At 36.9% G+C, this 23,610-nt stretch overlaps 2 protein-coding genes and 1 pseudogene across 2 annotated transcripts; 1 reads left to right on the top strand and 2 right to left on the bottom strand.

Moving 5' to 3' along the window:
• Window positions 1-23,610, top strand: part of LOC145228644 (eukaryotic translation initiation factor 3 subunit B-like) — a 112,893-nt gene that overhangs the window by 31,850 nt on the left and 57,433 nt on the right.
• Window positions 310-16,071, bottom strand: LOC145228583 (zinc finger protein castor homolog 1-like; annotated as a pseudogene). Its single transcript, XR_013860101.1, has 31 exons — window positions 16,044-16,071; window positions 15,549-15,619; window positions 14,901-14,998; window positions 14,521-14,589; window positions 13,931-14,021; window positions 13,577-13,741; window positions 13,258-13,430; window positions 12,710-12,835; window positions 12,238-12,389; window positions 11,674-11,931; window positions 11,146-11,265; window positions 10,590-10,737; window positions 10,056-10,125; window positions 9,642-9,807; window positions 9,068-9,138; window positions 8,941-8,990; window positions 8,447-8,569; window positions 7,520-8,037; window positions 7,223-7,333; window positions 6,774-6,861; window positions 6,276-6,447; window positions 5,604-5,744; window positions 5,000-5,127; window positions 4,735-4,840; window positions 4,480-4,659; window positions 3,778-3,880; window positions 3,231-3,366; window positions 2,860-3,068; window positions 2,441-2,566; window positions 2,012-2,146; window positions 310-1,924 (listed from the first exon to the last, which is right to left on the bottom strand). The product of XR_013860101.1 is annotated as a zinc finger protein castor homolog 1-like (transcript).
• Window positions 16,181-22,585, bottom strand: LOC145227974 (uncharacterized). The gene is made up of 8 exons (XM_080092941.1): window positions 22,554-22,585; window positions 20,993-21,061; window positions 19,691-19,816; window positions 17,447-17,582; window positions 17,242-17,377; window positions 16,904-16,953; window positions 16,545-16,611; window positions 16,181-16,213 (listed from the first exon to the last, which is right to left on the bottom strand). Exons 3-8 carry the CDS (start codon window positions 19,788-19,790, stop codon window positions 16,181-16,183), a joined length of 522 nt encoding a protein of 173 aa, XP_079949067.1. The 5' UTR covers window positions 19,791-19,816; window positions 20,993-21,061; window positions 22,554-22,585.

The raw sequence follows: 23,610 nt of genomic DNA, 5'->3' as shown, positions 1-23,610 counted from the left end.
GTTACCCGATTTAAAGTGGCTTGTTGCTGAAATGTTTAATTTTCACAGGTTTTGCCTCCTACCTCACCTTTAAATCACGTTCAATCAAAATCGTAAAAATATAACGTTGATCTGATATTTTAAATGTAGGCTTGTATCGCTGCATTTATTTAAGTGCAACTAGCAATTTATGCGATTGACCACAACCACAATTATCGAGTCAAGTTTTCGGTTATTTGAATGATGCTTACAATGTATTAGGTATGTTTTATAAGACAGGCGGTTACCTACAACGGTGGTTGAACCCGTAAATCACTTTACTCGAACCAATTCCCAATCACGCATGCATTTTATTGCCGGAGTGACCAATATGTTGTTTATGTACATATGCATAGAGAAAATGCACAAATCCAGAATTTGTTCGCTAGACACACAACGATCGAGTCAACTCCCTCCACTAAGAGGCACCAACCAAAGTGAAAACAACGACAACAATCCAAAAAGTACAGCCGCTAAATATTGATATATTATTACTATGGGCACACACGCGATAAAACGTCACACTACACAGTTTGTTACGTCACAGCCAGACGTCATAATGCGAGTACGTCATTAATGTATTACGTAGCACGCAGGGGTTGATGAAGCACTCGAGTCGGATAAAAAAGGATTTATATCTTTGAAGATGGAACACGGTCCATGACGTCACACACATGACGTCATAAACACGTACCTGATCGATGACGTCATATATCGACAAGAACTCAAAAGTTTTTGGTTGAAAAGAATCACAAACAAAAAATACATGCAAAAAAAATAGTGATCATAATAAATACAAGGAAATTTCACTTCCTGTTCACAATCGGCGTTTATTCGTTTGCTGACGTCATAAAGGTCATTAGCAGGTGTTCGAACGGTTTTATTGTTCACAGTATGGACACTATGCTGCGCACCTGAGCGACTGTATCGTGATCTCGATTGGTTAAAAATTCGACCAATCACAGAGGTTCCCGCCAAAAACAGGTCCCCAGTAAAAAAACAGAAGTACGTGACGAACACAGTTACATGCTGCACACTACAAAAGTACGAAGTAATTAAATAAATAAACAAAAAATGAGCACGGTAGGCAGGATGCCGTTGTAACATCACACAGAGCATTGTGTTTGACACAACAATGTACAGATTATGGCTTTCAATCGAACACTATGACTTCATAGAAGGATGTTGCGCAAAAAAACAGGCTGCTGTTTATTTGATGCTAAAAACGAGCTGATAAAAGGTTACAGAAGGTCGTTGACCCCGTACAGAAGAGTTCACCGCCGTCGAGGTTACTCGCGGTCAAAAGCATGCTGCATAAAAGCTAAAAGCTGCGGGCTTTTGCATAAACAAGCGCTTTGCGATAAAATACGCAAAGTTTGGGGCAAGATGCCTTGGATAAAAGAATTCGCCACAAGAAGCGGGAGGCAAGTCGCTATAAAGTGAAAAGAAACTCGATCCAACAACGATAAAACTCTAACCACCAAACTATAACAAGCGCAAAAATCTTTCACGGGAGAAAAACGATTTAATCTACGGGAAAAATAAAAACTAGGAAAGCTAGGAAAGTCCAATGCCTGCATGGTAACCGGTCATCACGCTTGTAACCCCGCCCTGGTGATTTTGATTGGCAGACAGATTGAGCGAATCAGAGAGGTCCATCGCCACACTAGAGGCTGCGTTTCCTTGCATGAGACTAGGATTAAACTGCTGCGTCACAACGGCAGAAGCATTGAACTGTGGCGATGCTCGTTCATCCGGAACGGGGCTGCTGTGAGTGCTCACTCGAGCGTACGACTCTGCGTTGAATTGTGGGTAGGCACCGCTTGAGGTGGGGGCGCTAAATGCTGAGTCAGCATGATTCAGCGGAATTCGGGCTTGCGACATGTTGCTGTATTCAATGTCTTGTCTGCGAAAAAAACATCAAAAGTTGCGATATTTTTCTCTAACCGTGCTTGTTTCCATAGCAATATGACGTAACATGGCAATGACGTACCCGGCTTTTGTGCAGACTTGAGCGAGTAGAATTCCTCTCTTATGTTTGTTGGCGTGTTGTTCTATGCCGGACAGACCGACCACCGAATAAGTACAGCCCGGTTGGAGACAGTGAAAGTGGGAAGTATTTCTGTGTCTGTCGGAATTTCAATTATTATTTCACAGTTTCAAGTTGTTACGACATACTGCTGTGACGTAATCGACTGCTAACTGATACAATCGACCACACTTAAAGCTGGGATTAAAACCGACCCGATAGGACCATGTTGTGGTATTTTAGAAACATGCTCTTCTGCCAGAAAACTACTTTTGCATGAAACCTTGTAGGTTGAAAAAGTTTTCACCGTTTGCTCTTACTTATCATTTATTAGCTTGATGCTTTCATACAGAATTTCCTCTGGTTTATGACATCACAATCTGTGATTGTTACCTGTATTTGCACGTGTCCCGCATACAATCCTCCTTCCCTCTGAATCTCTCGAAACCGGATTGTTCAAGTGTATCAGCTTTAACGTGTTGACGTCGATGTGTTCCAACTTTCGCACTGTCTGTACACCTGTCACGTCACAATACAAAGTTTGTTTCCAAGCAACGAAAAAATTCTAATAAAGACGATTTAAGTCCACCATAGCGCTTGTTACAAGGACCTTGCAAGCTTAAAGCGGGTTTCTTAACGAGCTTCGTGTAGTCAACCATAGCGCTTGTTACATGCACGACTTTGCAAGCTTAAAGCGGGTTTCCTAACGAGCTTTGTGCAGCAAAACACGACCATAAATTAGAATTCCCCCCAGCCTCTTGCAAATCTAAAGGCTCGTTGGTAGCAAAATATCGACTGCGGAATGAACTCACTTAAACTGACATCTGAGACAGTGGAAATGTGTGCTGGTGCTTCTGTACTGGCAACCATCTACTTCACAATCCTGTGTTGTCTTGAACCGCTTGAAGTCGTCCCTCACCAACCCGGCCACACGTTCATGATGCTGCTGATGTTTGAACATGTGAGTGCGACCTGTGAATCTGTACATGCATCCGTCCCTCGTGCAGTGATAATGCGAAACCTGCAAGGGATTATAGCATGCTTTTATCACCAGAAAGGAGGATATATTCTCAATTATATTTGAATTCTGTGAAAAGGGTTTTACCCTCACTACCCACATTTTTTATGTTGAATAAATACTTATTTACATGACAACGATTTCTATGAATGAAATATGACGTACTTTAAACACATGCGGACACTGGGTGTCGCCACAGTTCTCCGAAGACTCGAACCTTCGAAATCCTTCTATGACGTCATTATTGATTCGGAATTTGGCGAACATCGATGGATTCTCGTCGTTCGGTTTCGGAACGAATCTGCTCAACAAAAATTATTTCACTTTATTTGAGAATTTCAACTGTTACGTCATACTACTATGACGCAATGATCGCAAATAGTGACGTAACATTTAACAAGATTTTTTTTACATTTCGGGAAAGCCTAGTTTTTGAATAAATAAACCGAAAAACAAAAATCGCTTGACTTTTCAATAAGAAATACGTTTTGTGTCATCAAGTTTTTACTCCACGTTTTCTTTTGCTATTTTGTCAACAAAATATTCCAATGAGAATATCAACTATTTCTCTGGGTTTCGTGTTTATGTGAAAATTTTGGGAAACTTTTTTGCTCGCTTTAAACTCCTGACATTTAAACTGTTTTGCATCAAAACGAAACCGGCAGAAAAAAGTTCAGGTTGCGAAACAAGTCAGTGAGAAACTTCTCCTCACCTGTTGACAACTTCCGGGTCAGAAAAATGAAACGAACTCCCCTCCTCTTCCTGTATCTTCTCAGGGGAATCACCGTTTGTCGACGGCATGTCGTTCGAGAATTCTAAAATTCCATTCAAACAGTTTTGTTTAGATCAGAAAAACACAAGAGAATGTGTTGGAATGGAACAAAACGTTTCAACAATAATTCTGTCATATATTTAAACTTGAAATACTAAGATTAAATGCGAAAACGGCACTTAAAACGTCGGATTAGAGCAAGGTTCACCGCAATACTTCAATTGCTTGGTACCAACGGTTCGTCTGGGGCGTTCAAAATATTTTTTAAAACAGCTCAAAGTGCTGGCTACAATATACACGGACCTAAAAAGTAGCTTGGTCAAAACAAAACTGCCAGAGAACGTGTGTGTGTAAAATATGTTATGTTGCTATTGTACAAAATATTCGATGTACGAAGTAATACTTAGTAATGAATACAATATATTATGGACGTTTCAACAATCGCTTCTGTCACCATTAATGCAATGGCGATAAAACGATAATTGCGTGTTATCAGGGATAAAAATGCTTTTATGAATTACGACGGGAAACGGGATTCTTAGCTTCTTAGTTTAATCGCTACAACATGTTATTCATAGAAAACATAGAAATAAATTCATAGAATTCATGTTATTCATAGAAAACTTATCGCTCAAAACTCACTCGAGTTGGATTCGTTGCTGTTTGAATCGGTGTCGGGATAATTTGCTCGTAAATCCAGCACCCCCTCATCCGACGAAAGATCGTTGCTTTCAAGTTGGGCAGGAAGTGACGTAGAGTGAAGACTCGTCACAGGTCGGGGGGAACCCATATCTCCGCTAGTTGGCGCCAAAGATTGCCTCCCTGTAATTGAAAGGTTTGTGGTGAGCGAGCTCGTCTCGGTCGAAGCGAAATAAGTGAAATATTTCGACCCCGAACCTTTCGATATTTGCTCCAACATCGCTAGCTGAGGTCGGCTCAACTCATGCATGAAATTCGACGGTTTCTGTAGAAACGACGATGGCGTCACTGATGATGCAGTCGCCTGTAAAGAACAAAAATTTGTTGAAGTAATATTCAACTTTTAACAAGATTTTGTGATGGAACTTTTGTATTAGTGTCAAGCATATCAGACGCCGTTTTGTGTTGTTGAATTTTTCGTGATAATTTTCAGGCAAAGATTTTCTATTTGTTTTGTCAGTACCTGGCTCGTATCCATGGCAACGCCTGGACGCTGCTCGATCTCGTCCGCTTCGTCCACTATCAGCGGTAGAGAGTCGTCGCCGGAATCGACGTTGCTGTGGTCGATGTCAGTCGTGTCTGACGTCATATCTGCAATAATAATAGAAATCTTAAAACTCTTTTCGTGTCTTACTTGCCGGACTTTGACGATAATGTTTTGTGTTTGTTTGTGCAAGATGTTTTACAGAATTGTTTCTTTCTGGAAAATACCGAACTAGCGTTTCGTATGATTATCGAATTTGTCGTTCAACTGGTGTAATGCTAAACAAAATATTAGTTGTTGTTCGAGAACTTGTATTTTTGCTGACGGTTTGCCCACCAGAACTGTAAAGCTTCTTCAGAGCAATGAATTATATATTGCGAGCACACATGCAAACTGTTTCTTCTGTTGTTTCTTACTGTATATTTGTATGTTTTTGTAAGTGTGTGTGTGTGTGACATTTTGGTGCAAGTTTTGTGTGTGTATACGTAGAAACTTTTTTCATGTTCCGATTAAACACGTGCTGTTTCCGATTAAACATGTTGTTTTGTATGTTTCTGTGCAATTGTTTATTTCTGTATCTCACCCATTCCGTTGTAACTCCTCCCCAACATTCTGCGCAGATGTTTTCTCACGTGAGTTGACATCTGATGTTTATATTGGAAAGCAAAAGCACAACCGGCTCTTATGCAGTGATAATGACTGAACAATCCGTTGTACTTGCAATCTACGAAACAAATATGTACAGTTTGCTAAAATAAAATACTTTTCAAACAAAGTACATCACTTAGGTATAATGTGTCTAAGTGCGGAATGTGGTAAAAACCAAAAACCAATAGTTCACCACGTAACTTTTTAAATCTTCAATTTGCTTAAAAAACAATGTATAAGTTACAATTTGAGATAGCTAACAAATTGTTTTATCTCTCGAAGACAACCAAAAGGTGTAGTTTAATTGTTACAATTATTAAAACAAGGTCCCAACCACACTAAGCAATAAAGGAAAGATTTTCGCCGTTTTATTTTGCAAAATTGGAACATTTAAAAGAATAATTTAATCTCTTGAAGACAAACAAAAGGTTAATTGAGGTTCAATTGATGAAAAGGAAATGTTTTTGCCGTTTTATTTTCCAAAGTTGCAGCATTTAAAAAGCTAATAATGAATTAAATTATTAAAATTATTAAAATATGGTCCCAACCATTAAAGGGAACATTTTCGCTGTTTAGTTTTGCAAATTTACACCACATAAAAACCCACCATATCTTCCGCATTGCTCCTTCTTGGTGTAATATTTAAATCCGCTCGCCTCTCTTCTAGCAATCTTCTCATGCTTCTTCATGTGCCAGGGAAGTTTCGACGTTCCTATGGTAACGAACTGACAACCGGGTTTCAAGCAGTGGTAATGTCACCTCAACCGAAACTCGCAACTCTGAATACAATTTCGTGTTAAGTCGACTCGCTGGAATTTCACTAACAGCGTCGACAATGTTTTAAAGCTCTTAGACTTGTATAGATCACAGTACGCCAGGCCCATTGAAGGCGCCATACCGAATCAGCCGGTCACCAAGCATTCACCACCACATGGCAAGGCGTAGGCTGCAAAAGTCTAGCCTTAGGTGTGTAAAACGGGTCACATATTTAGTAATTGGGCCCTAAAACATGAGGATAAAAGTCGATGAAACAGCAGCTTAGCACTAGCACATAGTTTCAATTTGATGGATTTATTAAATACAGAAACACGCAACATTAGTTTACCGGGTTGGGACACATCTTCTTCACTGTGTAGCTTCGAAAACATTCTTTTGCCGCTTTTGCATAAGCTTCCAAACTGTCGTGGGCTTGTCTGGATGAAAACAAACAAAACAGGACAATTACGATATTGTTTATTTAAAGTTCAAGATATTAAAGTTCAAGTTATTTATGCCCTATGCTTGTGTTACGTATTTTTGAGCCCCAAAACAATGACGTCATAAACTATGTTTTTTTCGCTGTAGCTATGAGCTAACCAGGTAAAAAACCCGGTGACTGGGTTTCAGTCGGTACAGAACCGTCTCACGAAATTTTATGTGACCAGCGAACCGGTTAGCATTACTGGTTACTGTCAATGGACTTTTTGTAACAGAACCGGCTGAAAAATATGGCTTTTGTGATAAAACCGGGTGACAAAAAAATTGAACCCCACCACTGCATGATACATAACATACCTGTGCGTTTGAGCTTTGCCGAGCGACTTGCAAACGTATCTGCACCGGTTCAGAGTGCAGTGCCAGTGATTCTGCATCATATATTTGCAATCACGACGCATGCATGTCATTCTGGTGAAGAAATAAACACAGAATTGTTATTTTGTTGATCCTAAGACCGAGCTCATTCGGTATGGGAAACTTTAACACACTTTACGGCATAGTTACTTTAAGCTTGTATCAAGTTTTTTCAAAGATCACGAAGGTAGTTTCAAGCAGCTTTGAATTGTTGCGAATCTGATCGAATCCCAAACTTACCCAGGTCGGATGTGGATGAAACCTTCCTCATCGCTTCCTCCCATCTTCTTCATCAAATCCAAGTGTCCTCCCAAGCCACTAGAGGGACCCTGTGAGCCCGACATCGCTTGTGACATGAGAGTGGGGTTCTGCAGCATCATATAAGCCCCAGTTGAGCGGGGTTCGGGGTTCAAAGTCGGGTAAACGAGCTTTTTTTCGGCCACCATCCGCGATATGTATTTGTACACTGGATGGTCGGCATAACTCGCCATGTTTACCGGGGGAGGGGCGCTCACACTCGGGTAATCCCCACCGCCGTTGTTGTTGCCGTTGTCGTGGTTACCCATGTCACGTGACTGGTCGAACTGCGCGCGACTGAGCACGATGTTCCGCTGGGTGTCGCCCTCGCCGCGCGGCAAATGACCGCTAGAATGGAGTTGTAACGAGGTCGGGGGGGTTCGTCCTGGGCGGGAAATACCGGGGAGAATTGGCGCGCGATTGGTTGTTCGAAACCCGATTGTTCCAGTTTTTCGTGAAATCTGTGAAAAAAATTAAAAAAATGCAACTAATTTGTTTGAGAACAGTTTTTTGAAATGTTTGAACCGTTTTGTTAACGAACTTGTTGAAAGTCGGCTTAAGCCTCATACTGTCGCTATGGTTACCACCAATAGTTGTTGAAAAATTCAGTTTGGGAACAGAAATCATTGCACAATAAAAACTTTTGACATAATACTCGTCTGTTATCTACATTATATATAGATATTAGATAACCTACAAAAATGAATTCAATTTTTATACCGGTTGCGATTTCTTCCAGCTTATACCAAAATTCCTTTTATGTAAAAAGGCCAAGTTCCAAATTAGTGTTTTCAAGCCTCGATTGAAGCGTTACAAAACTGTTGTGTTTATCAATGAATTGTAACAAAGAGGTTTTGCTGGACAGCTTACGTGGTGTGAGTTAGCACGAGATGTTTTTCAGTGAACACAGCACAACAATCCTCTACAGCACAGCGAAAATGATGACACGAACCGAATACACAGTTGGCGACGTTGCATTCATCAGGACCGAGTCTGTGTGAAAATAAACATTTTATTTGCAAACTTCAAAACAAGTTGTGTGTCAACAAGTTGCATTTTCTGCGTTTTGTGCAAAATGAGGCAGAAATATTTCGTTAAAAGCGGCACTTTGTTGACCTAATTTATCTGTTATTTACATCTTTTTACATTATTACAGCCATTTTTATTTCAACATAATACAGGTATTGCCATTTAACTTGATTTTAAGTTTGGTTAAAATCGCAATATAGACATCATTGTGAAAACTTTGATTTTTAAAACATCAAAGGCTTCAGCTACAGATATTTTTCTATGCGCGCGTTTAACCAGAAAATCTTCGTCAAAATACAAGGAGACAAAATGAAATATGCAGATTAGGTGCTTACCCTCGGAAAAACTTGAGCACCGCTTTTGAGGGTTTGTCAGATTGGTGAATCTGAAACAAATGCAACACAGCGTTAATATTGTCTTAATGTGAGCTTAAGTTGCTGTTGTATTGTTAAGTTATTTTACCTCCATTGGTTTCTTTTCACTTGATGACGTCGAATTGCTCTTCGATGAAAGATTAAGAGCTTGGTCCTCCACTAAAAATGTTATTGCTATTAAACCGATGACTGGATAATATGACATAACAAAAAAATTGGAAAAAATTAGAACCACTATATGCGGACTTGAAAAGTAATTTAATTAAAAACTTCTGCATGCTGTATGTTGTTATGTTTTTGATTTCAGTTTTGAAACGATTTGAAAGATATCCATTTAATGGTGAAAATAACGGCCAAATCAACGCTGCAGCGCACCTTTTTGTCAATCTTTTATATGGCTCAACTCTATATAAACGGGTGTAACTGCTGTGGCCCTTAATATCACTGATTATGGCATGAGCATTTACCGATACATTTAAATAATAATGCATGTAATACATGTCGCTTTTTACGTCCATTTGGGCCATCATTCAATTTATGAACAGATCCGTATATAGTGTTACCAAGATACGCATATTTTGAAACATTGCAATTTTTCTGGGATATCCAATACCATATTTTTTTTATTTACTCTGTTCAGCAAAACTCAAAACCTCACTTACTCTGGTTTTGATGACTTTCATCAATAAACGAACCATAGTTATCCCTATCTTGCTCCTGATTGGCTGGCAGGCGGTCAGGTGACCTAGCCGTTTCGCTCCAGTGCCCACCACGTTCTGCTTGACTGCTTTCTTGCTCGTAATGACTTTCACTCTTGTATGTTGAAGTCTAAAAATGAAAAAAATCTGCGATGGGTATTTTATGATTTTTGTGTTTATGCCGCTTTATAAGGAATTTGTATTTCTCGATATGCCGTTATCACATGAAGGCGTCTCATACAAGACGTCTAAACGTCTAAACGTCGGTTATTTGTAAAAAAACTGCTGGAAATGCAACACTCGTTTATACATTCTGTGATTCATTTACAGTGGGGTTTAATGTGGGCAATTTCCAATATATGTTATAGCGAATGTTACCTCCATTTGATCGTTATATGCCGGTGGTAGAATGTACGGGTTGATATTTCCCCGAGATACAACTTCATCACTGGAAAACAAAATATTCATTAGTGGTTAGTAAAAGTTGTTAAAACGAGAAAAAATAAGTTTACTAACAATTGGGCAAAAAGGCTTTTCCAAATTCAGTAAAATACACAATTAAGTGTAGAAATCACAGTACGCCAGGTCTATAGAAGGCGCCATACCGAATCAGCCGGTCACCAAGCATTCACCACCATATGGCAAGGCGTAGGCTAGAAAAAACTAGCCTGCGGTGGGATTCGAACCCACGACAGGAGTTTTCCGGGACTCACACTCTACCAACTGAGCTGCACAGGTTCGGTGGTGAGCTCGTTAAAAGTCGAATCACAAGCACCGTTGCCTGCCTTTTATGCTGCACATTCGTTGTAAGTAGAAGTAATAGTTGTGATAAAAAATACTTCAACCGAAAAAATCACTCAAAGAGATTTGAAGTTGACAATTTAAAAGGTGGAAGAGCGAAAGAAAACTCACCGTGGAGTTGACGACATGTCGGGTTTCATTTCACCCCTGGATGGCAGCAGAGGAGATGCAGATGTGGATGGGATAAAAGATGAAGGAACTGGAGGATTAGAAGATTCAACTTTTGGGGTGAAACCCGATAAAGTGTGGGGCAGGGCAGCTGAAAACGAGAACAAAAATAAAAAGTGAGATTTATATCAGGACATTTGACTCGATGACTTATGCTTTTTTAAACAATTATTTTACGAACTGTTATCACTGATGATGGCATGAGTATTTGCCGAAACGTTTGAACGTTTCAAATAAGGCTTGTCGCTTTTTACGTCTATTTGCGCCGTTGAATTTATCATTAAATTTATAAACAGATCCGGCAAATGTACATAAAAAGTGACATGCTTTATTATTCAAACGTTTCGGCAAGTGCTCATGCCATCATGAGTGATACGAAGGGCTACATCTACTAGGCTGTTATATTCGTCAATAAACTTATGGACAGATCCGTGTATAGTGTTACACAGTTGTTAACATTTACCGAAAATTAACATTAAGAAGTAAAACGAAAACCCACCAGTTGCTACAGTTGTCGGAATTGAGGCTAAAACTTTTCTTGCCGCTTCCTGCAACATGGAAGAATCAAACTTTGCGCTTCCACCTGATCTGGATTCGAGAACCAGCGAAGGAACCGGACCTGAAACGTGAAAAGTTGGGAATAATGTATCCGGGTCGGTAAAGCTCGCGACAAAAAACTTTTTCCTAATGTTATCAAGTATGTAAAAGCATAGAGCCAATAAATGATAAGCTGCAGACAGTGCACACTGTTTTGACCTATAAGGTCTCACAAACTGGAGTGCCGTTGGATGGCTAACAAGTCAATATGGCCGATCTCTCGTCACCAGCTGCACTGATGAGAACTTTAAGGTCGAAACAGTGTGAACTGTCAGCTTATCAAGTAGGCTTTTGAACAAAAAAGATGAAAAAGTAAATTTAACGAATATTACGTTTTTCAGGAAAAACTTTCTAAAAGTCCTCTTTTTAAATGTGAACAAGATTTCAGTGAAGAAAAAGCTTCATAGAAAGCAAGAAAAATAAATCTCACGGTTGAGTAATCGCGACGCGACGTAGGGGTAAATAAAAGATGGCATCAAAACCGGGGTTGGGGGGTTTCCCCTGACACCCAGATAGGACGGGGGTCGTCCAAAGGTCACGGGGGCTTGTTGATGTCTCACTAAGGACTGCTGCACCACCGCTGGAGGGAGGTGTGGAGCGCACGGAGCAGATGTAGGAGGACGGGAGGAGCAAGAGGAGGAAAGAGAAGTGAGAGTGGGAGGAGGAGGAAGAAGCTCTGGAGAGGTTGCTATGGCGACAAGATAAACGGAAGATGAATAAATTAGAAAAGGTTTTTGGCACAAAACTTTCGAAAATTAGTAAAGAAAAGAACCATCAGAAAAAAATGTACAAAGAGAGAAGAAAAGCTTTGCAATGAACAAAAATTAACTAAGTTATGTGCAAAGTACTTAGAAAAGAGTTTTGTGCACCAAGAAAAGGTTTTTGTCACAAACTGTTTTGATAGGAAAGATGAAAAACAAAGATTTGCGCGGAAAAAATGATCTTTGTAATATTTCTCATGTAAAACAAAACGTTCCGAAGTATTTTTTCTTACTTGAGCTTAGACTGTCAGATCCCATAAGATCTTGTCGGTCGTGTTTCCTCTTGTGCGACACCATCTGGCTGGTTGACGTGAATGAAAAGCCGCAATTATTCCGCAAACAGTGGAAATGGTTTGCTGTGCGGTTCCAAGCACATGTCGGAAATCTGAAACAAAAGTTTGGACTAAAAATTTAGTGTTTTTCATATATGTTACTTGTTTTTGGTCAAGGGCTCTAAACAACATTTCTTAGGGAGGATAAACAAGTGAATTGAAATTTAAAACATCAATCTTTGAATATATAAGCTATTGCTGCCAGGCATAATATCAAGTTTATAGAGCTCTTCTGGCAAATGTATTTTTATTCCGACGTTTCGACGTCCTATACAGGTCGCCTTCATCAGGAAAAAAAGGCAACGATATATTTAGTTCAAACAACTTTTCAAACAATTCTCCTTGATTTAATCCTTACTATTTTACGACTTACTGGCAAGCTTCGTTCTTGTAAAACTTCTTGAATCCCTGTCTGGTGTACGCGTCATCTCTGGTGTGGTAAGCTTTATGTTTCTCGATGTCACATTTGTTCTTGAAAGTGAAATTGCAACCGGGACGACTGGGGGATAAAACGATCGTTCAACAAGTTGTCCAAATCAATCAGTTTAAACATATAGGCTTTTAAGGTGACAATAATACATTAATTTGTAACATGCTGACTCAGCAATTATTGTCACCGTAAACGGCCTCTGTTGCGCCACCTAGCGGAAATTCCAAAACCTGGTAACTGTGAGTTCTTCTACCCCAGAAAACTTGACCAGTAACATAGAAACTCTACTTTTATGTCCACAAAAACGCACTTTTAATGAGTTTCAGAAAAATAATATCTTGCACAGGACTTTCAATGCAAGTCCGCCACTACTTATATTTTGAAAGTGCAAGCGCGCGAGTGTATTTTAAGGTTCAAGTAAATAAGTGCACACGGCCGTGGGATGTCGGCCTTTTTGAAATAATAACCTAAAACACCAGCTTGAAACTCACGTGCAATGGAAGTGGGTTGTTCGTTGGTTGACAAACGGACAATCTGACATTCCACATGATTCCGTTGCGCGATATCTCTCAAATCCATTGCTCACAAACTGTTGGTTCTTCTTGTGGAAATTTTCGTGCGTCATCACATCAGAAGTGCTAGTGTAGACTTTCGTGCAGCTTGTCTGTTCACAAATTGATGTTTGGTGATTTATGCATACTCTGTAGCTTTGTTGGTAGATAAGCTACTGTCGTGGGTTCGAATCCCACCGCAGGTTAGGTTTTTCTAGAGCGATTTCATTACAAAATGCAAGTGATGAGTTGAACTTACATGCAAGCAGTGGTAGTGGGTGCTTTTCCCGTTCAAATGGCAGTTACCAAATTGTCTCGAGCAATCGTCTGTTGGTGCGAATCTCATGAAGCCATGAGCTAATGAGTTATCTCTCTTCTTATGCATGTTGTAATGACGAATCACATCTGACTTGTTGGTGAAGCGCTGGATAGATATGTTTAAAAAAGATCAGTATTTTTGAAATTTTAGAGTCACAAACGTTAACGATAGGTAAATAAGACGCTATACATTTACGGAAAACGGTTTTATAAGACTTTCGCAAGTCGTATGAACAATGACCACTTACCGGGGATTAAACTGCTTTTTATATTATTGTAATGTTAAGTAGATTACCTGAAAGTTACAATCACTATCAGTGCAGTGGTAATGGTCTCTGTTGATATGAGGACATGATGCCTGCATGCAAGGGTGCTTCGATGTGTACCTGGAAATATATAAGACTGTTTTAATGCTCTGCTGGGGTGAAATATATTCTCTGATAAAAGGTTGGAAAAAAAAGTTCCCTCGACAAACTGAGGATATTAAGGTCCGCTGTTTATTTGTGGTTTAGGGCTTTAGGCAAAAGAACCTGCCCTCAATTTCGGAATTTGTACGTATACTTATACTTATGACGGTTTACACAGTTTGCGGCCTGTTCGTTCAGTATAGTATGTTTAAGTTGTAAGTAAATAAATCACGCCTAAAGATACCACAGTATCAACACTACTTGTTTGTAATGAAGCAAAATTTTCACTAATGCAGCGCATAATGGGTTGACATTTTATTTAGCGATTAAACAGAGTTTAAGTAATTTTCAGTGAAATATTCAAGTTACGTCTGATACAAAAAAAGGAATAGTTTCGATTATAACTGAGAAATCAAAACATTTTTACAATTTGTAAAAAAAAGAAAGTCTTTTCAACAGACGCAAAAAAGCATCTTACTTTGAAATATATTTGTCGAATACATCCTCATCAAAGTTGGTTGGATCCAGAGTACCTTTTTTGATTGAACTAAACAAATGTAAAAAACAAAATTAAATACATCAGCTATTTCTGCCAGGCATAATATCAAGTTTAAAACTCGTCTGGCAAATGCATTTTTATTCCGACGTTTCGCCGTCGCATTTATCAGGATAAATAACACTGAATGCGCGTTACACTGTACCACGACCTGTATAGGACGTCGAAACGTCGAAATAAAATTGCATTTGCCAGAAGAGCTCTATAAACAAATTTAAATATTGATGAAAAATATTTCTCAGTCTAATTATATGTCAAAGCCAATGTAGCCTTGAAGAAACATAAACAGACAAGTTACACACCCGACTCCACTTGATACAGTTCCAGCTGTTATTGTGTCGATCGAGTCGGCATTCTCACTATACTTCACACTAGGTGGCACACAAGAGCTGGACGAGACCTGGAAATAATCAGTGTCGTATCACAGTAATAATGATCAGGTCCTGTAATGGGTTATAAAGGGCTGATGCGTGTGTTTTTCTGTATTCTATGATTTTTGCTGACATAAATTAAAGCAATTAAACTAAGACTACGAAAGAAATTTAAGTTGTTGTGGAGTTTTAACCGTTGTGTGTTGTATTTAAAATGCTCAGTGTTAGTAGTTCTACCAATTTGCCAGTATTAGATGATTTTTGCTGACATAAATTACAGCAATTAATCTAAGATTGCGAAATTTACTGGACAAGTTATTGTGGTGTGCTAGCATTTGTAGTTAAACTTATTTTTATATTTAAACTTTGTGTTAATGAAAGATTTAACAGTTCACGACAATAAACACCAAATAGCTGCTCAGCAAAATATATACGCTTTACTCTACATCAATGACAATTTTGTTTCTAGTAAAACTACTGAGTTACATAATATCATACATTGTTTTCAGTACACATATGTATTACTAAAAATATATATTGGAAATTCACTTAAAAGAAGAAACAGTAACATATGCTTACCTGAGAAATAGCTGATGATCTTTTGAATATTTTCTGCAGAAGTTCCGCTTTAGAGTTAGCTGAAGCATGTTCTAAAAATGTTTTAACATAAATCAGTGTTAAAAAGAGTTTTGTCGTTAGTTGAAGTTGAATTACAACTTCCGCAAGTTAAGTACCGAACCACTTCCTTTAAATACAGAGCCTGATTTTTTTAGTAAACTAACATAATGACAAATTATATTTTTTTCTCCTTCTGTCATGTAATGCGCTTATGGTAGCTCGTAAGCCAAAGTAAATGGGTTATTTCATTCAATTTTTAGTCTAATACAAGTCAATTGTTGTCAACAAGTAAAAAACTTTTTTAGAGATTCATGAAGTACTAGTGTTGATCAGTAATGTTTCTATGCCAGAATTAGTCAACTGCTCACCCTCAGACAACATTCAGTAATTTATTTACAAGTAAACATCATCACTTTGCCTGTTATCTTTAAATTTTCTTATTTTCAAGTTACACACCTGCATTGCTTGAAACGATTGAAGCCATGAAGGCTGCAGCAACTGCTGGAGGTAGACTGGCTGAAGAAAATGGTTTGAGGGGTGGGATTTGATTTGAAGATGTAGGTGGTGTGGTGGCCTGTAACATACAAACTTTATCAACCAACAAAAATATCGAGCAGCAACAATTTCTGGTTCACAATGGCACACAAATTTAAAACATACCAATTAAAATACTTTACAGTTTACAGAAACAATAACAGGAACATGCATAGCTTTAAATTTAATCTGAGCAGCAACATGCAAGCATTAAACATTTCGATGTTCTGACATTTATTGTACAAAAGTCTACATTTCTCCCAACAATGCCTTAACTAAATTTTTATTTATACTGATACAGGTATACATGAGTAAAAACAAACAGTAAAATGTGTGCAATTTTAATGTGTACACATCCATTTTTGCTGCTATGACAAGCTCTTAACACTTTCATTTGATAAACAGTTAACAGTAAAAACATACCGGGTATGCTGCAGAATCAACATTTGTATTATTCCATGAAGTGGGTGGGTTCCAAGTTGCATTGCTACTAAAAATGTAAAAATATCGCATTAAAAAGTTTTCTGGGTAGTTCATATAGCTCATAATAATCTGGTGACAAAATGCCAAGTATGCCACCAGTTTTTGAAAGTCTTTAATTGCAATTTCAAATGTTTTGTGTTAAGTTAGGTTTTATTTTAAAGTTAGCAACAACATTGTCTATATTAGAAGCAAGGGAATGACATATGCTTCACAAAACAAATTTACTGACAAAAACAGTTTTGAACTTAAGAATTTTACTTGAAAATCAATTGAATTTGATTGTATTATTTATTTTCTACCTTGTGTTGTGAGTGTCTTGAGAAGTTTCGTGTTCAGAAGAAGGTTGAATCTGACAGTCAAATTTGTTCAAATGGTAAACTAAAAAAAGTATTAAATGAAACAATAGAGTGAAATCAAAATGTGTCTCATGATTTTGTTTTGGTGACAAGCCACCAATATTTTATGAGGGTTAAAATTTGTGAAAAAAACTGCACATTCATGTTTATTATGAAAGAACTGCAATTCAATTTTATTTAACAGTATATTGGACATAATCATTACGAAGAACACCAGGAGACCAATAATAAGTAGTTGATCTCAAAATAACTAAAGTGGTTTGGCAAAAGTTGGTACTTACAGTTGATTCTGGTTTGTTGCTGGTCATAGTTTTCATTTGTCTAATAGCGATCAGGTCTTGATGAGTTAATCCTGCTTCAATCATTGCTTCAATCAGAGGAGTTTGCTGACCTAAAAGTTCCATGAATCTTCTGTATCTAAAAGTCACATTTAGTTAAGATGCAATTTTAGTTGATATTTTTACCCCATGTTTTTGTGAAACTTACTTTTCCAGTCTGATATGAATGCTGTCGTCAATGTCCATCTCATTTCCATCACTCATGTGTCCTGCTGCTGCTTGTGATGCTTGTGGTTCATGGTCAACTTCACTGTCATGTTCATTACATTGTGTTGACCTCTCCTCTGCAAGAACAATACAAAAAAGCTTTGTATTTAATACATAAAACAATATACACTACGATTTAAACAAATAAAACAAAAATACTTTGTACAAAATTGTTTCAATTGTAGTGGTGTGTATAGTAATGTTAGTAGAAGAAACAATAAAAGAGACTCATAGACCCATTCTATACAGCAATGCCTGATATAGATAATATTCATGGCATCAATGTATATTTTAAGTGTAATGTGTACATGCAATATGGAAAATGCAAATTTTAAAATTTAAAGAACAATTTGTGTAATTTGCCTCCTTACATTAGTTTGTGTTTAATTAAAGGCAAACATGTACATGAGCTATTTGAAACCTTGACAGTAATTTCCTCGATTTTGTTTTCTGCACAATGTCAATATTGTTCTGTATTTTGCTTGTTTTATCTCCAAGTTGTTAGAAAACTCATTGAAAAGCATTAAATATGTTGCTTGTGTAACAGTTTAGTACATTCTTTCCCTTCATAAAATATTACATTTAAATGAAACATACTTATTGCATGGTTTCTTAATAAGGCAACAGAATTGAAACAAGAAAATTAAAACTTTATACTAGAAGGGTGGCTTAGCACATATTGCCATTGCACATACACTGCAACCTATTTCTTAACACACACACACATATATATATATATATCCTTCACTTATTTCATAATGGGTCCCATATCAGCCACTGTCTTTTATATCCTTTTAGGAGTTATTGGGGCTACATGATGAAACTCTCACCCATAAATTGCAAAATGAACAAATTGTCCAGATTTCATCCAAGGCAGGGATTGTTTAAAAAAAATCGCCCATTTTAGGGGGCTAGTGGGGTAAATATTGAGGCTACAGGGTAAAACACAATTATATACAGCTTATTATTGCAAATTGAACAAACTGTCGGAATTTCATCCAATTCGGACATTATTAAAAAAACACCCATTTTAGGGGGCTAGTGGGTTAAATATTGGGGCTACAGGGCAAAACACAACTATCGACACCTCAAAATGGCAAAATGAACAAACTGTCCAAATTTCATCTAATTTGGACATTATTTTTTTTAAAAAACACCCATTTTAGGGGGCTAGTGGGGTAAATATTGGGGCTACAGGGTGAAACACAACTATCGACAGTTTTTTATGACAAAATGAACAAAGTGTCCAAATTTCATCTAATTCGGACATTGTTTAAAAAATTCACCCATTTTAGGGGGCTAGTGGGGTAAATATTGGGGCTACAGGGTGAAACACAATAATCGATGCCTTAAAATGGCAAAATGAACAAACTGTCCAAATTTCATCCAATTCGGACATTGTTTAAATTTTCACCCATTTTAGGGGGCTAATGGGGTAAATACTGGGGCTATCAAGTCAAACAAAACAAATGGCACATCTACATAACCATATCTACCATCTGTGAAAATTTCATCCAAATCCATCAAAGATTTCAGGACAAAAGTGCATGGACAAACTTCACCGGAGAAAAAAGAAAAAAACAAAGAAAAAAACAGAGTGAAATCAAGATGTGTCCCCTTCAGGGAAGGGGACCCATAATTATGGCAAGAGCATCTGGTGGCTTATTCACTTGCCAGCAGACAGCCGCTCCTTAGAGCAGGGAAGCGAACTTTTAGAGTTTTATAGAAATGTTTGACGGCTACTTCCTAACTTCAAGCTTCCAAAACACGAGTATGTTTATCGCTTGTGTGTTGAAAACCCACACACCCCACAAAGGAAGCCAAAGTATTTGGTGGAAGATTAGAACAACACAAAATCACACGAGCTGATTAACAAAATAAATGATTCATTTCCAGGTTAAAAGATTAATGATGGTCTGTTCTCATCTTTGTGTGATTTCATGTTGCCAGTTGGACAACACACAAATAACAACTGTTTTTTTTTTTCAGGATTCACTTTTTTAACAACAATATTAACCAGGGACGTAATTAAATGTTTTAACGGGTTATATTAGTTAGAATATATTTGTTTCTAATTATATTTTAATATATGAATATTATATTTCTATTTTGTGCAAAACTTTTATAAACGCCAAGAGAACAAACAATGTATTTGTATGTCAAAAAAGCCTAATAGAAATGTTACCTTCATCAGTTTTTTGTCGCTTCACGGACAAATCAAGGCAGGGCTTCAGTTTCGGGTTAGGGATTTCACCGTCAGATGCCTTGTTTTCAAAATGTTGCATTTGTTTTCGCTTGGATTGATCATCATCTGTAAAAAAATTAACATGTTAGAGATAAAACAACAAATATTAAAGCATTTTTTCTAGTACATTATGCAGCATAAAACTTGGCTCAGCCCAAACAACAGCATTTTAAACAATGATTTTGTCACAAGCATAGTATGATATTTACATGAGTAAAATCAAAAAAATATTGTACAGTTTTGCTTGTGCTATTTCTGTTTTAGTATTTGGCAAAAAAATGATTGGTATTAAGTCTAAAAAGTCAAATATAATGCTACAACCATGACTATTTAACAGCAGATTGTTAAAGGCAGAAGTAAAGTCAGTATGTAAAAAACTTTATCAAAACCAATATGTATCGGACCTAGTATGACATCACAATGCCCTCTTAGTTGACTTCCTACTTTTTGCACTCAAAATATTTTCTTTGCTATCTTGAGCAAATTTAAATGAGGCAAACTGAAATACATTGAAGCTGTGTTTGTTTTCACAACAAAGAATGAAGATTGAAATAAATGGGGAACAAAAGATGCACTAAGTACAATGGGGCCTTTAACCAAATATCAGTTTCAGATTTTAATTAAGTTTTTAAAATTAATTTGCGTGGTTTGGCAACAGACGAAAATTCATTCATTGTTGTGAATATACCCTTAAAAATATCACCACAGTAGCTGAAATACTAAGTATAATATCAACCAACAGATTGAAATGAAGTTAAAATATTTCTAAGACTGGTTTGATTTCATAGAAAACTAGATGAAGTTGTATTGAAAAATATTTCAGCGCTAAATTGATTCATTGAGATGATTTCTGTTGCACAATCGGAGGATTTTGACGTAGGGTTGATTTTGACATATAATTTCCTCATATTTTAACACAACTGTAAAGCAAACGCTTTTCTCAGCATTTTACCCCGCTTGAATCATTTCATTGTTGAAAAACAAGCTACAACTGAGATAAACAAAAATTTTTACAAAAAAATTTACAAACAAAGTTACAAAAATTACAAAATGGTTCATACAACTGTGACTGTTGAAACATTTTAAATCAAATCTCTCTGAAAGAGATTTTTACTCTGAAATCTACATTTATAGTCAGTTTGTTTATTTAAACAGTGTTTCAAAATTGATTGTGTTCATTAGAGGGGAAATCTTACACAGAAATTGTTCATTGAGTTGTACACCAAGCATTTCAAGCATTACCTTGTTTACTTGCTGAACTTTCAATCCCTTCATCATCACTAAAACCCTGTGGTTGCAGAATGTAGACCCCTGGGAAAAGAACACAAGTTTTAAGTGGGTTGAAATGCATTGCTATACATTATGGTACTGACTAAAATGGCTGGGAATCTTAATAAACATGTTTTCAAACAAGCTAAAGCATTATATTTTACCGCCAGCTCAAATACTAACCACCAATAAAAATTTTAGGCTCTAATACCAAAGACCACAAAACACTAGAAAGGTGGCTTTCTAATATACTTACATTTTATATATTTTATATCCTATTTACCAATTTACTATACACATCATTTGATCTACACATATGACTGTTGTTCCAGGTAATTACGAATGGGTCCCCACACGTGTGTTTGTACAAATTTATGGTAAACAAATGTTTCGGTTATTTTTAGATTCTTAAAGAAAAATCTTAAAGAAAAATCTTTCAGAAAAGCTTTAACCCAACTTTAAAAGTTTTGTTTGTATTTTTTTGTGTCATTATTGTCATATAATTACAACAGAAAAAATACTTTCCATTTAATTCCATGCTTTGACCTTGATATTGTCATTCAAGGTAAGTTTTTAAACACAATTTTCCAAAACTGAAAATGTGCTTGATAACTTAATAAAGCGACATAGCATAGCTGCACAAAAACAGCTGATTTCTAATCACCGAAATGACTGTATCATGAAACGTCTCTCCCGATGTCAAGCTGAGCACTACCGCTGCATTCACCCACCTTAAATGTAAACCAGTGAATAACTCCCTTAAGAGTTGAGACTTCTATCTGACTGACAGTGTACACATATTATGGACTATAAAAGTCACTACAGTCAAACTTCGATACTATGCCACCCTTTGGGACTGAGAGAATGTGGCAAATTTGCGAGAGTTGTTGTAAAAATAGCCTTGTGACATGACAATGAACTGTAATGTCATGTTGTTTTGTACGATTATAATTCACTACAGTATACAATATCAAGTACAGTATACAGCATAATTTATTACAAAAATATGAATAGATCATGCCTAGCACAAACAAGATCTGTTAGTTTTATAGTGACACAAGCACAAAACGGCATTTACATAACTCGCTGCAAAGCCGTGGAACCTCTTAACATGACCACATTTGTTTAATCAATGATTTGTTTTCCCTGCCTTTTCATGAGCTCAAACCGAAAGTTGTCATAAGGCCCAATTTTTCTATCCATAACCAGACCGTTAAAACAGTAATACTGTACTCTCATGTGTCATAGTATCAAAGGTAAGGGATGGCATAGTTAATATATTTTCTATTGAATTCAGTTGTGATGATCAAAAGTGGCATAGTAGCGAAGTTTGACTGTATTCGGGTGATTAAGGCAAAGTTTTAAATACTAAAAGAATAAACTACTGCTAACAATTGTTTAACATTTCAGCACATGAAGGCTTGTATTTCTGGCCTAAAACTAAAACTTATTATTTTGGGGTTTTAGGGGTAAAAATAGGTGAATCCAATCAAAAAGTAACAAAATTATTTCGAATACCTTACATTGCACCAACCAACAAAGCATGAAACTCTCAGATGATGTACTTTAGTCAGTACAGTCGTTTAAAAAATTTTACGTTTTGGGGGCCTATGGCTGAACTGCTGGGTCATTCAGGGTCAAACTTATAAAGGATCAAATTTGGATTAATAAGTAAAATGTGTCTAAATTTGAAAAAAAATTAAAGAAAGCAGTGTATTACCCTTCCTGGATGTAAATAGTGAAGCAAAATGTTTGGGTTTTAAACAATTTTCAAATACTAATGACAGATTAGCTTAATATGTTGGTATTTAACCTACCAGAAAATTCCAGAAATTTAGATCAGGTGTGTGCGACCTGTGGCCCATAGATAAAAGGTTGTGCGGCCCGCAGAGAATCTTGGATTTCAAATGTACTAGCAAACAATTTGTTGTATATTTCAGTAGATTAATGCACCTGGTATTTTTCGGGTTAGAATGAAAAGCGAAATTTAGTTGTAGTTAATTCAATATAGGTATTTTTGGTATGCAACAAAGTAAAATCACCTTGTGATATATAAAGGGCCCACCACTTAAAATTAGTAATTGCATTTGATCCCACAGTGACAAAAACCTTAAAATCAAGTGTGGACAATTTTGACCCACTTGTTTAACATGCAGGTTAAGTAGAAAAACATAAGCATTTTCTTTTTTTGTAAAGCTGAAAACTAACATGGTAAATTGCTTACCTCAAAACAGTGTCAGAAAGTTGAGATGCCTTCACATAAGTAATAAATCCGTATGTGCAGAGAAGAGACATTTGGCTTAATCCACGATTTATCCAACATAGTAGAGTTCTTGCAATGTATATTCCGATCATTTAAAACTAATCTCGTTTAATGTCTCTGTTTTTGTTTAATGGGTAGCTGTGGAAAAAAAACAAAATAAGTAACAAATATTTAATACAAACAGAAAAGGTAAATAAATAAATAAATTTCATATTAGATTTTTGTGCTGCTTACTTAATGTGCCCTAACAGCACCACCTGTTTTCTGAAATACAGTTTACTGAACCAGTCGGAACCGACGCAGCTAAATTCGTCTTCAATTTTATTGT

The sequence above is a fragment of the Phallusia mammillata genome, chromosome 5 (assembly GCF_965637545.1).
Source record: "Phallusia mammillata chromosome 5, kaPhaMamm4.hap1.1, whole genome shotgun sequence".
NCBI lineage: Eukaryota > Metazoa > Chordata > Ascidiacea > Phlebobranchia > Ascidiidae > Phallusia > Phallusia mammillata.
The sequence above is the reverse complement of the archived record's forward strand: the minus strand, read 5'-3'. Positions and strand labels throughout refer to the sequence as shown.

Excerpts from the sequence above, each read along its gene's own strand:
- LOC145227974 (XM_080092941.1), bottom strand. The coding sequence starts at position 19,790 with ATGCAACATTTTGAAAACAAGGCATCTGACGGTGAAATCCCTAACCCG. Across the intron at positions 17,583-19,690 it reads GCGACAAAAAACTGATGAAG|AGGAGAGGTCAACACAATGT; the intron begins GTAACATTTCTA and ends TTGTTCTTGCAG. Across the intron at positions 16,612-16,903 it reads CAAGACACTCACAACACAAG|TAGCAATGCAACTTGGAACC; the intron begins GTAGAAAATAAA and ends TTACATTTTTAG.